The 16222-nt window shown below is 48.1% G+C and overlaps 1 protein-coding gene and 2 non-coding genes across 3 annotated transcripts; all 3 read right to left on the bottom strand.

Annotated features, from left to right (window-relative positions):
• Window positions 1–5879: 5879 nt before the first annotated feature.
• Window positions 5880–6014, bottom strand: LOC114059913. Its single transcript, XR_003571767.1, has one exon. It is a non-coding gene; the product is annotated as a small nucleolar RNA SNORA31 (small nucleolar RNA).
• A 442-nt stretch (window positions 6015–6456) lies between these two features.
• On the bottom strand, window positions 6457–11957 carry TPT1 (tumor protein, translationally-controlled 1). The gene is made up of 6 exons (XM_027888898.1): window positions 11786–11957; window positions 11448–11521; window positions 10600–10790; window positions 9774–9879; window positions 8361–8477; window positions 6457–6941 (listed from the first exon to the last, which is right to left on the bottom strand). The coding sequence occupies exons 1-6, from the start codon at window positions 11811–11813 to the stop codon at window positions 6939–6941; spliced, it is 519 nt and encodes a 172-aa protein (XP_027744699.1). The 5' UTR covers window positions 11814–11957; the 3' UTR covers window positions 6457–6938.
• Window positions 7009–7138, bottom strand: LOC114059912. Its single transcript, XR_003571766.1, has one exon. It is a non-coding gene; the product is annotated as a small nucleolar RNA SNORA31 (small nucleolar RNA).
• Window positions 11958–16222: the final 4265 nt, after the last annotated feature.

Genomic DNA, 16222 nt, shown 5'->3' with positions numbered 1-16222 from the left:
AGAAGCCAGGCAACTTCTGAAGCACTTTCTTACCTCCTTCCTCCATGATTTGGCATGAGACAAGGGATCAGTGAGCCCACAGAGATGCTGATGTAGAGCATGAAAAATGTGCCATGTATTCAAGGACTCTGCTGGCTCCTGCCTGGTAGGAGTATGTGGTAAAGGTGAGGGTGGAGCTTTTAAGTGCCCTTGGCAGGTCCTCGTCCAGCCTGCAGCCAAGCCATGGGATCTTGCAGCACAAACTGTCCTAGAGACAGAAGCAGCAGGATAAACATGCTGCTATGGGCCCCATATTCTCCCTTGCCCTGTGGGACTGGTCTGACTTCACGCAAGACTGCGATAATGACTGAGCATTTGGGACAACCTCATTTGGATCCACCAGTTAATAACCAGCAAAAACTCTCCAGCTCTGCTCCACTAGTTCTGCAAGTGCTGTTAGCAGGATTGCCATCTGCCAGAAGATAGGAGGAGGCTTGTAGGCGTTCAGGTCTGATTCCCTGGCTCCTGAATTTGGATTAATTTAAACTCCGAACTTAAAGCAGTGATGAACGCTGATTCCCTGCTGGTCTCCCCATGTGCTGCTGTCTCTGCTCGCTGCTGAACTCTGCTCGTGCAGATGTTCTTGAATATTAGTGGTTGAAGCTCTGTTTGAAGAGTGGGTCCCATAAGCACAAGCAGAATTATCAATGTGTTAAATGCCATTAAATGAGATTAAAAACGTGTCTACTCTCTAGCATTTCTTCTCCCAAATGATTAGTTTGAGTCACTGGACATTTCATACTCAGTAAACCCAGCAGTACTAGCATGGACCTGAGCAGACAGGAGGAGATGGTAATGCATCCACCCCAACAGGTGGTAGGAGTGGGCAAGAAGATGCATGACTGGAAGTTGCCGCTGTAAACCAGGAAAGGCACAGATTCAAACCCAGAATGGGATGGGCTGGTCCCAGTGCTCCTGTGTTCTGTTCCCTGTCAGCCTGTAGCTCTGCCTGCCTCATCCTCTGTTGTCCTGCCTGCAGCCAGCCAGGAGGCTGCTGGTGGGACAGCCCAGTGGGCAGCAGGGTTGCATGAGGAATTGGAGCTGAAACCAGCATATTAGCCTTGAGCTGGCAGAAAGTTATATGGCTGTAAGACCTGCTGCTGACACCACATCTTTGGCACAGGGCTCAGAGTGGGATCAGGGCTCGCTAGCTGCTATGATCCCAGTGGATGCTCACTAAAAGTTGTCCATACTTTGAGTCACCTACGTATTGCATTTATCAGCTGCTTGGAGTTGGCTCCAGCTGAACGTACCTCTTGCATGTCAGCTATGCCCACCCACATTCACATGTCCCTGTCACCAGGACAGCATTTTCATTAGTCACTGTTTTTATGGACTTCTAACAAACTGCTTTTCTCACTAATGCAGTATCAGAGCTGAGCCATGGCTCCAGGCTCATCTGCATCTTGAGCTTTTCAAAGAGCTGTGGCTGGGTACAACTTGCCCCTTTTCTCATACCAGTGGCAGGACTACAACTCTTTCTTGGCTCTCCTAATCAAGGCTGTGTGTGGCTACCAGGCTGTGGGGTCAGCCTTTCTCAGGGAGCATCAAATTGTTCACACAAAAGTGACAAATTCCAACACAAAAAAGGCACCTGTAAGCCAGAAGGGTCACTGAACACCGCTGAGCCTGCCTTCAGGAAACCACACCTAGGGCTTGTGTTATAAGTGACAGTCACAGACTTAACAATGGAGACCCCCTTTTCCTGTCTAGCTCAACAGACCTCAGCACAAGGAACTGCTTGGGGCTGGTCTTACGAGTACTTCAGCCAAGATGTATTCCCTGGAGAAGCAATGCACCCCCAAGAGGGCTTTCTGCTCCTGATGGTGTTAAGGCTTTCGCAGGCAGTATGTTTGCAACTACAGGAAAATAGACAGGAGAAGCTGCAGTAGTTTGTTTAAGTTGCAGTAGTTTGTTTTCAATCTTGAAAGGAAGAGAACAACTGTTTCTTTTCATCTCTACTCTGTTAACTGATTAACTAGCCCTTGAACCACACTGTTCCAATAGCAAGCGGGGTTCTGCTAGATAAGCATCCATGGTGAGCAGGGAGGGAGCATCCAGCTTTACAGGGCTGTTTCTCAACTAGTCTGTAACGAAGATTTTGAGAAGCTAATCTTTAAAACCTTTCTGGACATCTACTTCTATGGTCATTCCATATTAAAAAAAAAAAAAAAAAACACCAAAACAGCTGCACACTTCAGCACCTAGCTGAAGATAGGAAGAAAGTGGGCTGCTCTCTGAAGTGCCAGCAGTGCTTCCTCCTGATGCTGCTGGCCACAGATGCCTGCTGTTAGCTCCCAAGATAAAGGGAGAGCTGCAGAGAAACAATTGCTCAGCATTTTTATCACCATCCAGCTGCTGCCCCTGGCAAGGTTGGCATCACACAACCAGTGTAGTTTTAAAAAGACCTTCAAAGGTGTTTGGCTCCTTTCTGCCTGAAGTGGAAGGCAATGAATGCAGCTCTAATGAATTAAAACAGCAAGCCGCTATGCCCATCCTCAACAACATCCTGTGCATTCCTGCGGAACGCACTTGCAGGGGGGCCAGCATTTGCTGGCACCCAAAAAAAGCTCCCTCAAGCCACCAGCCCTGGCCACAGCCACTTGGCTTCGATCTTTGCACAACTGCTTCCAGCTGCAGCTTCAACCAAAAGGCGGCCAACACTGAGGGACTGCAAACCAGCACAGTTACGCTCTTGGCAGTGGATTTTGTACTGTTCATGGCAAAAACTTTCAGGATTGGCTAGGGGCTTTTTCCCCCTCCCATCAGGACATTTTTCTCTGAGCTAAATGAATACAGTGTTAAACTGCTGCTCTCCCACCGTGGGCTAGCAGCAACAGAGATTTCCTGGCTGGCTGGTCCAGAGCTAAACATCCCAGCTTACAATTGCCAGGGAAGTGGCTATAGAGCTGAAGCATAGATGGAGGTTCACAGGAGCAGAGGGAGGTGTCTTCCCTCCTCCAAGCCAGCAGCAGCATGTGAGAAAGCAAAACTATCTTGATGCAGATACTATTGTTCATAAATAAAAGCATCCTTCCTAAAGGGTTGTCACTGAAAAGACTGCCAGGACTGTAGCAGGCTGGCAACAGCCAGAAACTTGCTAAGGGAGAAAACCAAATTACGGCTTTTTAATTTTTAACCTGTTTTTAAAAAAATTAGTCCAATTTTATTTCTCTGACAACAACCATGTTCTAAGCTTATGTTAATTCCCTCCTGGCCATGAGCTAAAACAATTTAAAAAAAGAAATCTGCAAAAAAAGGCCCCCAAACCAACCAAACCTGTGTTTCCTACATACTTTCATTTAAAATTTTCCCTTTGCAGGTTCTCCCTCCTTGTCCCAAACTGAGGGCTGCACAAGGCTCCAGGACCATCACTCACTTGGGCTTTGGCATCTACCCCCAGCCCATGCCAAGTGGGAAAAGCCAAGGGATAGAGTGGGGCTGGCTCAGCTGGGTACCCAGGAGGGGGCAGTGGGGCCACCAGTACCTCTTCCACACACCAGATATTCCCTCCACTGCAAGAACATCCCCAGGTCTGCTGCACCTCTCTCCTCAAAGCAGGCAGCCAAGGAGAAACAAGCTGCTGCAGCAGCATTCCGGTATTAACACCACTGTTACTGGCTCATGGGAAATGAGGGTTTTTCTTTGCTTTCAGAGGGCAGAGTGGATTTGTAGATGGGGCAAGACCCAGATGGGGTAGAACAACTGTGAGACAAAAGCAGGCATTGAGGGGGAACAGTGGGGTGGGAAGGCAAAAGGTCAAGGGGACCATGGGACATGTGCCAAGCACAGCAGCTGCTTCCTCCAGCCCCGACACACCATTCCCCTAATCAAGCACCACGAGTGTGAAACTAAAAAGGCAGGGTTTTTTCCCCCTCTTGATAGGCAATCAGCCTTTGTTCCCCTGTCAGCATCCAGCTCATAGTGGGTGCAGGAGACCTGAGCCAGCAGGGGAAAGGTCTCTAACCCAGCTGCTTAACCTGCTCCATGAGGCGCAGGGGAAAAGCTATTTGGATCCTTCCCAGTTCCACAGCCCTTCCAGCCACTGAAAATATCTTTCCAGGAATGCAAGATCAACCCTGATAAGCACATGCTTTAAAACGAGACAGGCATAGGTTTTAAAGCCATCCTTCAGTTCAGGCTAGCATTTAAGCAGCACCAGGGTCATTTGTTATCATTAGGGATTTTTATCAGTTAAATAACTCCAAAGTTGTTGTGTGAAGTGCAAAGCTTTGCCTTCCCAAATCACCTCAGCTTTTCAAGCCCCAGGGAACAGCTGCTTGAAATGAAGATGGGCCAGAAGAGGAATTGGGTTATGAGGAAATATGCTGACTTCCTTTCCAACTCAGAGTTGCGTCACAGACTGTTGACAAGTGTATTTACCAGCCATGGACCTCCCACTTACCAGGATGTAGTGACTTCCCAACTCTCCCTCACCCAGGCTCCACAGCAGGCAGCTACCACAGCACTGTGGCTGTGACAGCTGCTTGTTGTTGCCACAGCTACTTGTCATAGCCATGATCCTTCCCTGCCATTGATTGTGGTTTAACCTCTCCTCCCTGGTGACTGACTTGACACTGCAGAGCAGCGGGACATGCCCTTTTCCCTGAGAAACTGAAAGGCAGCAATACATTTTTGAGAAGTGCAGCAAGTGCAACAAGCAGCAAAACCACTCCTCTTGCAGCTCACTGAAGAAAACAAACATAACCAAGTCCCTCATCTCCAGAGCCTTTGAACTGACACTTCCTTTACAGCAGGCTAGAAGGAGACTTCCCATCACAGGCTCTGCTGTGCAGGAAAGCACAGGAGGCTGTTTGGAGCACAGAACCCTCTAGTTAGGCATGTTTGCACACACCAATTCACTGTCCCAATTAGCCTGGAAGAAGATAGGATGACACACAATTTGCCACTCAACCAAACAGAAGGCTGTGCTCATCACGGTTTGAAGCACCTGCTTTTTAAAGCAGCACCTCATCTGTACACAGGTGCCACGTGGCAATTTGCTCCAGGCTGGTGCCCGGGGCTCCCAACCTCAGCATAACCAGCCAGGAAGGGGGAGGAGCCATTTCCACTCCCACGTATCAGCTCCTCGTAGTTTTAAACACTTATGATTCACTAGAAATGGGAACCAGGGCTATTAGGGGCCGCACAGCCACACCAGCACTGCCCTGCCCACACTAACTTAAGCTCAACTAAGCACCTGCTTCCTCTACCTTCCCTTTATTCCTCCCAGTTTTTAACAAAGATGCAACAGGAAAGGTAAGATAATACCCTTGACTAGTCCAATTAAACAAATCCTCTGCAAGGAAAGCAAGAGTTGTCTCCCAGTGATTTTATCTAGGCTTTGAACCTTCTTTCCTACCTTTCAGCCCCACTGGGTGAAGGTAGGTTACACCATAATTGTACCTCATCCAGAAGCTCAGCTGGCCCAAGATCCTTTCTTGGGAAAGCTTAAAAAAAAAAAAAAAAATTAAGTTCCCACAGAACTAAAATAGGGTGTATTTAACCAGACAGGAACCTCAGAGATAACTAGGGCACACTCCACTCCCTCCTCCAGTCTCTCACTCCTCCCTGCCTGCTGCCACATCTATCTCACCCCTGCAGAAATGTACCTCCACCTCCGCCCTGCAGTACCAGGGGCCAAAAACTGACACATGATAGCAAAGATGCAAAAACTCACAGCTGGTGAGTGGGCCATGCCCTCCCCTTTCAGGCACCTTAACCTCCTGTGCCTCTGCCATTGCTGCAGTAGGAGAAAAGTTAATAATTTGCAGTCCAAGGCAACATCCCTGGTCACGCACACACACACTGTCAGCAGCGACAGCCGGGGCTGTGAAGGCATTTGTGTTCCTTTATTCAATCCAATCTGCCACAGGGTCAGACAGGTAGAAAGCGCAAGGAACCTGTTACTGTTGCATCTAAGAAAGAACCAGAGAAGCAACGGCGTTTGCTCCAGGTCTGTCAAACAGATGCATTTCCTAACGAGGAACACAGCAGGAACAGCATTTTATAAATACTCAGGTCTCAAGCACAGATGTGCACCTGGTTTGCAGGAAGTCTAGGACTTGGCCATTCCAACAGCTTCCTCCAGGAGGTCAAATACAGAAACCACCCAAAATCCTGCAATTCAACAGAGCTCTAGCTAACATCGTCCCTTCAACAGCTGTCAAATACACAGCCAGGCTGTGTTGGAAAACCTAGTCACTGCCCCCTCTCCCCACCATATTCCCAGTACCTAGGCGCAGAGAGTGCTGGTGTTAAGACTCCTGCTCCCTCTGGTCATCCTCCCACCTTGATCTTGGAGCCATATGAGAACTGAGGACAAACTCGAGTAGTCTTCTCTGACAAAGAAGTTCAGCCAGCACTCAGCTTGAATAACACATTTCCGTTCTGGGTTTTTATTATTTATTTCTTATCTTTTCCAGAGATAAGTCTGTGCAATCATGAAAGATGAAGGTGGTCCACTCCATTATGACATTTCTTGGACTTTGCCTTATCGACCTCAGCCTTCTCTTGCGCTCCAGTGCCACAGGCAAACTGTGAAATCTGTCTGGAAACAGTCCAGTTGTAGCACACTAGCACTAGGCTACGCTACTGACAGTACCAAATCCTTGGTGCCATCTCTCCTGTAAGTCACCTTAAGAAACACATCAGACCAAAAGACATTACCTAGAATGGGTTTAAATGAGTTTTATTTTAGACAACCTACATGATAGATGTTTTTTTCATTTTTTCAAAACAATGCCTCCACTCCAAATCAGGGTCAAAATAAGTGAATAAAGCTCAAGATGACATCAGTCCAGTTGTTAGACATTGCCGATTCCTGGTGTTGTGCCGATGAAGAAAAAACAGCAGCCAGCTATGAAGACAAGTGATCCAAAACCATACTGTTTGATTTGTTACTGAAACGAGAGTTAACAAGTGTTAGCTCAAGGGTCACGACGGTCACAGTAAATTCCTACAACTTATCTGTGTTTTCCCTAATTCAATCTGAGCTGCCACAGTCAGGCAGGCAGAAAGCGCAAGGAAATTGTTCTCGCATCTTAGTGCAAACCAGAGAGCAACAGGAAAAGTGCCCATGGTCTATCAGAGGATGCTGATCATTTTTACAGTCATACAGAGCACCTGGCACCAACCAGCTGCTGAGCAAGCTGGACAGAATACTCATTCATACCCTTTTTGCCTGACACACCAAGGTTCAGATTTCCTCTCACAGAAGAGTACATGCTAAACATGTACCAAAGAATACAATGTAATATCTTAAAACTGGAATACCCTGTCAATATTCTTTTACTTCGTCTAGAAGCAGATGTAGGTTACCCAAACTGCACATCCAAAAGGTGTGCCCCTGTAGAGAAGATGTACACAATCTTCTGCTCCCAGGAGGTGCCTTCCAGGTCTGGCCTGTTCTAGGGCCCAGAACAAGCATCACCCTTCCATCAGGCTGCAGGCGGTGCCAGGTCTGTTTTGGCCAATAAAAGCATTCCTTCGTTTGCCTACTGCTCCACACTAGAAGCTGGCTCATCTTTACATGATTTGCATACCAGAAAGTTTTTTAAGAGGCTTTACAGATAAATTTAGCTGGCTATTAACAGACTTTGTAAGTCCACAATGACTGGGCAAAGCAATTGATGATCCCACACTGCAGTGAATTCCACAGCCATCCAAATAAGCAAAAGAACATGAGTGTTGGGATCCAAATACTGTTTTGTTGCGACCATAATCCAATATGGAGTAGTTAAAGCATACCACAGGAGCTGTCTTGAGCTCAGGTAGTTGGAGATTCCAGAGAGAATAAGGTTAAATACTCGGTCAAGTATTACTGCGTTCCAAAATTTAGGGCAATATTTAAACTGACAGTTCTTGCATTAAAAAAAAAAAAAAAAAAAAGGCATCAGATTAAGTGAAAGAAGATGGAACGTGACCACGCAAGGTAGTACACAATTAAACCTCACCAGAGGGACCCGAACTACAAGTGCTTCATTTCAGAGCACATTGTCTTTCATCCAATAGTTTAAAACCATTCCCAATTACACACATCTCACCAGGGCAATTCCTTCTGCATTTCTTAGCCATTAAGTCACCATGAATCATTGCTGTGACACTACATCCCCGTTTAGTACAAGTTAATAGTGTTCAAGGGAAGTTTCAGGCACTGCACATAATACAAAGTGCCAAATAGGCTGTACTTACACAGACTTTCAAGTTTTTAAACTGGCACCTACTGTTCAACTTACACAGGCAGAAGAGAAAACAAGTGCTGCACTGAAGGAGCTCATCACATAGTTAGGCCCATTCATCCAATTCAGGTCAGTACTTACACATTTCTCGATTTCTAAGCCGTCCTTAAAGAAAATCATATATGGGGTTACACCATCCTCACGGAAGTCCAGGAGAGCCACCATACCATCTGGATTCATGTTCTCTCCTACAAAGAACTTCAGAGCAATGTGTTACTGAGACATTTAATCAGCCATTACCAGGAGAAAATGCATTTTTAAACAATAACAATACAGAGTCACCAAGTTCAGTTTAAAAGTCTCCCTGACCATCTGCAGGGATTTTGCTCTCCACAGCTTGTCCGTTTCAGTAGCACAGGAGGAAAAGGATGCCATCCAAAGCAACAGGTTTGAGAGGCTGGACCCACACGAACCTTATGAAGTTCAACAATGCCAAGTGCAAGGTCCTACACCTGGGTCAGGGCAATCCCAAGGACAAATACAGGCTGGGCAGAGAATGGATTGACAGGAGCCCTGAGGAGAAAGACCTGGGGTACCGCTGACAGAAAGCTCAACATGATCCAGTAATATGCACTCACAGATCAGGAATCCAACTGTATCCTGGGCTGCACCAAAAGGAGCATGGCCAGCAGGTTGAGGGAAGTGATTCTGCCCCTCTGCTCTGCACTGGTGAGACCCCACCTGGAGTGCTGCATCCAGCTCTGGAGCTGGGACCCCAAGGTAAGAAGGATGTGGACTTGTTGGAGCAAGTCCAGGATGGCCACAAAGATGATCAAAGGGCTGAAGCACCAGTCCTGTGAAGACAGGCTAACAGAGTTGGGGTTGTTCAGCCTAGAGAAGGTTTCAGGCAGAGCTTAGAGCAGCCTTCCAGTACCTAAAGGGGGCTACAGAAAGTCTGGAGAGGGACTTTTTTTACAAAGGCACATTGCAATATGACAAGGGGGAATGGCTTTAAACTGAAAGAGGGCGGATTTAGATTATGTATTAGAAAAAAATTCTTAACTATAAGGGTGGGAGGCACAGGCCCAGGTTGTCCAGAGAAGCTGGGGATGCCCCATCCCTGGAAACATTCAAAGGCAGCTTGCATGGAGTTATGAGCAACCCAGTCTATGGAAAGGTGTCCCTGCCCACAGCAAGGGCATTGGAACTAGATGATCTTTTTCAACCCAAACTATTCTGTGATTCTATAATTTTACTACACTGCTACGAACAGTGTTAAGACACAGCAAGGGCCAAAGTGATCCACATTTCAAGTCTTTTAACTCCACAGTCCCTAAACCACAATAACAACAAACATAGCTACCAAGAAGCACTACAAGCTGAAATGAGATCGCCAAACACCCACTATCCTTTTGCTGTTTTTCCTCCCTAAGTCTCAGAGAAGAGCAAGTTAGACATCCTCAAAAGAGGAGCACTCAAAATCCTCAACAAGCCAGTTCAGCAGGTGAACCAACTTATAACACTGCAATACCACTGTAAGGAGACACAAGTTACCTGGTAGTTTTTGAAGTTGGCAAGGATGTGTTTTATTTGTTCTGCAGCCCCTGTCATGAAAGGTTTTACTCTCTCTGGCTTGTGTTCCTCAAGTCTGGCTTTGATTCTGGAGGGAAGAAAAAGATAATCAAAACTCTGAAAACACATTCTAATTTTAACTTCACTGTGTGACATCACATCATAGCAGAAACAGTTACTAATTGTCAAACTTCGTTTTGCTTTCCCTCCACTCCCTTTCAAAGCCCCCAAATTTTAGTTTAATTTTGCTAGTGAAACAGCAAAACAGTGCTTGGCACTCAAATCAAGGTAATTTTATTTCTAGGCTAGTGGTAGACAAGAATTAGCAAGTCATTTCCACAGCACCAAGAGTACTTTTTCTGTCGGTGTCACAAAGCGTTTTCACCTTTAGTAGCAATCCACTGAACAGAGATCAACAGAAAGTACATCCAGAATTAGCAAAACATCCCATTCATGTACATTTTTTAGGTATTTGCCATCTTAGAAAAGCTTCAGAAAGCTTTTCTTTACCACCTCACTCCCATTCACAGAAAGGTTTGGCATAAAGAAATACAGAAGAAAACAGCAAGGTTACGAACTAGGTCTAAAGCATGTGATCAGGACCTCTACCTCAGCCAAGATAAACATAGATATTTCAGCATCAATCTTTGGAGCTCCAGTTCTGCCAAGTATTCAGACATTACTGAAGCTCACAGCCAGTTTCACACCTGTATGAGAACTAACACCTACTAGGAATAAGTCCAACACTGTTTTTAAAATCTCAACCACTCTGCAATCCCATTCAAAGGAAAAGCCTACCAACACTTACGCTTTCATGTAATCCTTGATGTACTTCTTGTAGGATTCTTTTGTGAAGCTGGTCTCCTGAAGGTGGTGGTTAATTACTATATCAACACCAGTTATGACCGTGGCTTCTGTTCCATCTCCCTCTGGACCTTCAGCAGAGGCATTGCCACCAATTAGAGAGTCATCAATTTGACCCTCTGTCCTGGTGACCATCTGGATTTAGAGACATCAAAAAACTTAACGGCTCTGCAAAAAACCTCAAGGCTACCACTCTTACACACCTATGACTTGAGAGCAGGACCTGACTCCAGAGCCACAGATCAGTGCAAGCAACCTGACTGCAGCCTGAGCACTAATTTCCCAGTGACAGGAGAAGGGGTAACAGGTTCAGATTGAAACATAGGTTTAGATTAGACACTAGTGAGAAATTCTTTACTGTGAGGGTGGTGAGGCACTGACACAGGTTGCCCACAGAAGCTGTTCAAGGCCAGGTTGAGTGGGGCTTTCAGCAACCTGGTCTAGTGAAAGGTCTCCCTGCCAATGGCAGGTGGATGGAACTAGATGGTCTTAAAGGTCCTTTCCAACCCAAACCATTCTACGATTCTGTGACTGCCACGCCGGGTGCCTCTCCTGGTGCCTGACCCAGACTCTATTACGCTCCAGCCTGGCTGACCCGGGCTCTCTCAGGCACCACCCGGGGTAGCAGTCGGCCCTGCCACGGCACAGGCACCGGGCCGTGGTGGGTCCCCCCTCCCTCGGGCTCCTCGCAGGGACGCCACCCCCGCTCCCCACCGGCCCTGAGTCACCGCAGCATCCCTACCCCGCTCCCTCCCTTCCTCCCTCCCTCCCTCGGGGCGGGCGGGCACTCACCTTCCCCTCCACTTCCAGGCACAGGCCGTCCGCCACCTCCCGGATCTTGTAGATGTCCGAGAACATCTCGTCCTCTGTGGGACACACGCACACGCAGGGTCAGCCCCGGCCCGCCCGCCCCGCTCCAGCCCCCGCGCCCCCCCCCCCCCCCCCCCCCCCCCCCCCCCCCCCCCCCCCCCCCCCCCGCGCGGCCCGCACCGCCCCGCACATGCGCGCCGGCACCGACAGGCCCGGCGCCGGGGCCCGGCCCGCTCTCCCCCCCACACACCCCGCGCACCCGCCCGGCCGCCGCTCCCGGCCGCGCCGCGCCCCCTCCCTCCGTCCCCCCGCGGCCTTACGGCTGATGCAGTCCCGGTAGATGATCATGGCGGCGGCGGGGGGCGGCGGGGGCGCGGGGTCTCAGCGCAGCGACCCGGGCGCGGGGCGGGAGCGGGGCGGAAAGGGCCGAGTCAGCGCCTGCCGGGGCTCATATAGCGGGCACGGCCCCGCGCGTCACCGCGCACGCGCACTGCGCGCGGCCCCGCCCCGCCCCGCCGCGCCGCGGGCGGCGCCCCCGCGCGGCCGCTGCCGGGAGCGCCCCGTGAGGGGGACACGGGCCGGGCGATCCCGCAGCGCCGGCCGGGGAAACCCAGCGGCACCCACCGCGCCCGCTCCGCCGCTGCGCCTCCGCCCAGCAGGGCAGGCTGGTGTGGGATCCCCCGCCTCTGCTTCGGTGCCGCCCAAGTCAGCTCCGAATCCTTCGCCGCGTCTTGCGGTGCCGGAGCAGGGGAGGACCCTTCCAAAGAAGGGGCTCCCGTGCCCGGCAGGATGTGCCAAGGAGGGCAGGGAGCTCCGTGAGACCTCATCGCAAAAAATCATAGAATTAAAGGATATGCTAAGTGGGAAGGGACCCATCAGGATCATCGGAGTCCAACCCTTAGCCCTGCACAGGACCATCCCCAAGAATCCCACCATGTGCCTGAAATATCATCCAAACGCTTCTTGAGCTCGCAGGCTTGATGCTGTGACCACTTCCCTGAGGAGCCTGTTCCAGTGTCCACCTACCCTCTGGGTGAAGAACCCTTTTTCTAATACCCAACCTGACACAATACTTCCCTGACACAACTTCAGGCCATTCCTTCAGTTCCTGTCACTGGGCACCACAGGGACAAGATCAGTGCCTGCCTCTGCTCTTCCTCTCACAAGGAAGTTGTAACTGCAATGAGGTCTCCCCTCAGTCTCCTCCAGGCTGAACAGACCAAGTCAGAGGGGGTTATGGTTGGTAGGGACCTCCGGAGAGCAGCCAGTCCTGTCCCATGCCAGAGCAGGGCTGGTGCCTCTCCCTCATTGCCTGTCTTCACATTTCATGGGTTTCAACACCAATTTTCCTCTTTCTTCTAATCTTTTAATCTCTCAGTAACACTTTTATTTTTTTCTAGCTTCTTGTGATGTTTCTGAGATATCTCATCCCAGGCCCATTTCTCATTCCACAGAGTCACTGAGCTGGGCTGATCACATTTACATTTTGGTTTTGCCAGTTGGTGCAAGATGGAAACAGCTTGGGCACATCTATGCATCCCTTCTTTTTCCTGATTTTTTTTCCCAGGGAGAGAATTACTCTCTTTTCTTTCTATGGTATTATAAAACATCTTTGCAATCACGTATTCCAAACCAGTTTCCCATTTAACTCATAAATGCTGTAAAGTAAAACACATGCAGGTATTCTTCGCAAGAATTCTAAGGCAGCAGAAGGATTTAAAAAAGGTTTATTTTAGATGCAAGGACCACTTCTTAACAATGCTGCACACACCAGGCCTCCAGGGAAAAAGGCAAAGCCCCACCTTCTCCAAGGCTTTTTGTATATTTTTTCTCTTCTCCCCCACTCCCTCTTGCTCAAGGAGGCCCTGTACATGTCTGCAAACATGTTATCTCTCTGCATACCAGGGACAGAGAGAGATTGCTCACAGCTTATCCCTTCAACTTTCTCTGACATGCAGAAGGAAGGGAAAAAAAAATCTAACCCATTTGAGGAGGCATTTTACAGTCCTCCTAAGCGAAATGGAGTTCTAGCTTTCCATCACAAATTCTTCCAAAATTGTACCTATCCCTACAAATACACACATTGACTTTCCGAGGAGAAGTGCTCTCAGTCTTTCCCAGACACCCTGGGGAAGCGCTGCTGCCCGTGTCCTGCCGCAGCTGGAGTGTCACCTCCATGGGCAGTATGGCAGGTGGGTGTGGGGGTGTGGGGGAGTGTGTGTGTGTCTGCTGTCTGGGCCACCTCTAGCTGCTGCCTCCTCACTGTGATCTCCATCATCTGGACGGACTGCCACAGTGTAAGCCCTGCTCACCTGCTGCTGAGGGGCTCCGGACCCCTTACAAGGGCCAGGACACTGGGACATGGACATTCATTCGCTGTACTGGGTGCTGCACCTTCTCCAAATCAGGGATGCTTTTCAAACGGGCAAATAATTAAGAAGCTGTTGGACTCTTTCTGCTATTACTCCCTCAGGTAAATCAAGTTGGGTACGTTCAGAGACACCACTTCTGCACTGGCGAGAGGGGTGGTTAATTTTTGGGGCAGGTATATTTTTCCAAGGATAAGTGAGATTTAGCCCAGCAGTCGGGGTCGAGATAAAAGGTGGAAGGACAGTAATTTCTAGACCTCTTTTTCCCCCCTTTGGACATACTTTTCTGCAGCAGCCTTTCAGAGTTGAAATAAATCCAGACCTCACTTGAACCCTGATTCTTAGGGGACATTGCTAAAATACCTTCAAAAGACATCATGGGACCTAAAATGCTTAGTGCTGCTAATGATCCTGGACTTGAGAGAGACATCAGGGCACAGGATACAGTTCCCTGTCCCTCACCATCCTCAGGCAGTAAATTACTCATTGCTTTCTTTGTGTGCCAGAGGAGCTCCCGTTTTATCTCCTCCCCTGCTCTTCCTTCCTTTGCTCCAGATATCAGTGCCCTTTTCTTTTCACATGGTCTACCTGCTTACATAATCTGATGAAATATATAAATTGTTCTCTGCTGGTTTTCACCTTCAAGAATACTGTGGCTGTTTCAGGCCTGAAAAAGGGGTTTCTGCCCAAAAGCTTATCTGTCTTTCTTTTTCTCACTGACATCTGGCCTGATAAAAGATAGCCCCTCTTTTTACAAACCACGGTGGAAAAAGAGCAACTTACATCTTCAGCAGTGGGTTGAGTGACAGGGGAACATTTGGCTCCTTCTACATAGTGTAATGTGCAGCTAAAAACATCCAGTTAGTAGGTGTGCCTCAATTTGGTTTTATTTTGAAGAGACTGTTCTAGAAAAATGAATATTTCTACATTAGTGTGGAAACCTCTTAAAATTCATTGACTCCATTTAACTGGAGTCAGGGCAGAAACCCTTTAGCACAATGTGAGGGTAGATGGACCTTCAGGTTGCTTTGCCTGTAGGTCTGTATTAAGAGTTGCAATTGTGAAATGTGAGATATTATTAAAAAACTCATCTGCTAAATAGGTCAAGACTCCTGAGTGAACACCAGTTTGATGTGGAGTTAAGCTAAGTCAGTATCAAGCTCAACAAGCTTTAAATGAGACTAGGAATGTTGAGAAGGTTTTGCATCCTTTTTACTTGAGTTGCTTCTGAAACTGATTTAAACTCATACAACTGAATAAATCCCAGGACTAAGTTAGCAGTATTTTAGTTGGCTTTCTGTGCAGGCAGCCTCTTCAAGCACTTCTTGCATCTCGCCAGAGTTAATACATTCCACAGTGATAGTTTAAAACGGTGATACCTCTCTCCACCTTTTTAGGTGCTGACTTGACATCCAAAATGATGTGACAGGTTTTCCTGACAATGCACCTCATCTTTGGGAATGTGTAAATCCCCAAGGACTGATAGAAATTCTGTGCTTTTATAGACAAGTCTTTTAATAGTGTTTGAGGAGGATTTTCTAGGCAGGCATGTGCAGAGTCTCACAAGAAGCCTTTCTCATGGAAGCCACACATCAGCTAGTTGTGAATTATTGCAGTGTTACTTTCATGAAGTATTAGCATCTGGATATGACTGCTCAACTAATTGTGTCTTGGATTAAAATGCCAGATGACAGCTGACACTATACCATTCCTTCCCTATGTAAACAGTACATTTTCAGCCCACTGTGGCAACTCCCATCGAACTGCAAGAAAAGGGAGGAGATCCTGCCTGCAGCTAAGTCTCCTGCAAAATGCAACTAGTGGAAATAAATGAGAAGTGAGGCTAGAGGAAACGAGGTGACGCTGGGATGGCACTAGTGTGTTCTTCTAACCCTTGTAAAAGGCTGTGAAAGTCACACAGCAGTGGTAATATTTTACATCATTTGCTGGGTGCATGGGAGTGGGTCCTAAGAATGTATCCTGGTAGAGAGAAACTGGAAAATTGAAGACTAAATGACTGACCGTGGCACTGCAGAGAAGCTCTCAGGACAGTCTGTGCCCAGTGTCCGCTTCCCCAGTGCAGCTCCTGGCATTAGGAGAGAGGATGCATGATATGCCTATGGTCAGCTTGTGTCTTCACAAACCTGGCTGGAATTTAGGACTGAAACAGGAGCTGTAACTTTGTATCCCCTCGTTCCATCCACACAGGTAGAAACTGTAGCTTTAACTGGTTTTGATCAAGTTCTTTCCTCAGTGCATTTCAGGACAATAAAGATTGATCACTAGGTGTTACACCTTCTAATTAATTGGGAATTGAACTCCAAAAACAATGCCATCAGTCTGATTCTTTCAGGTGAGTTTAGGTTATGCAATATAGCCAGCCTTTCA

This window comes from Empidonax traillii, unplaced genomic scaffold (assembly GCF_003031625.1).
Source record: "Empidonax traillii isolate 1590-97213 ecotype Southwest subspecies unplaced genomic scaffold, ASM303162v1 scaffold247:size2371522, whole genome shotgun sequence".
NCBI lineage: Eukaryota > Metazoa > Chordata > Aves > Passeriformes > Tyrannidae > Empidonax > Empidonax traillii.
Note: the sequence above shows the minus strand (reverse complement) of the source record. Positions and strands in the feature narration are given on the sequence as shown.

What these genes read in the sequence shown, in the direction of transcription:
- TPT1 (XM_027888898.1), bottom strand. Translation starts at nt 11,813, where the DNA reads ATGATCATCTACCGGGACTGCATCAGCC. An exon ending in ATCAAGGATTACATGAAAGC is followed by an intron (nt 9,880 to 10,599) that starts GTAAGTGTTGGT and finishes TCTTCCCTCCAG; the next exon opens with AATCAAAGCCAGACTTGAGG. An exon ending in CCAACTTCAAAAACTACCAG is followed by an intron (nt 8,478 to 9,773) that starts GTAACTTGTGTC and finishes ATTGCTCTGAAG; the next exon opens with TTCTTTGTAGGAGAGAACAT.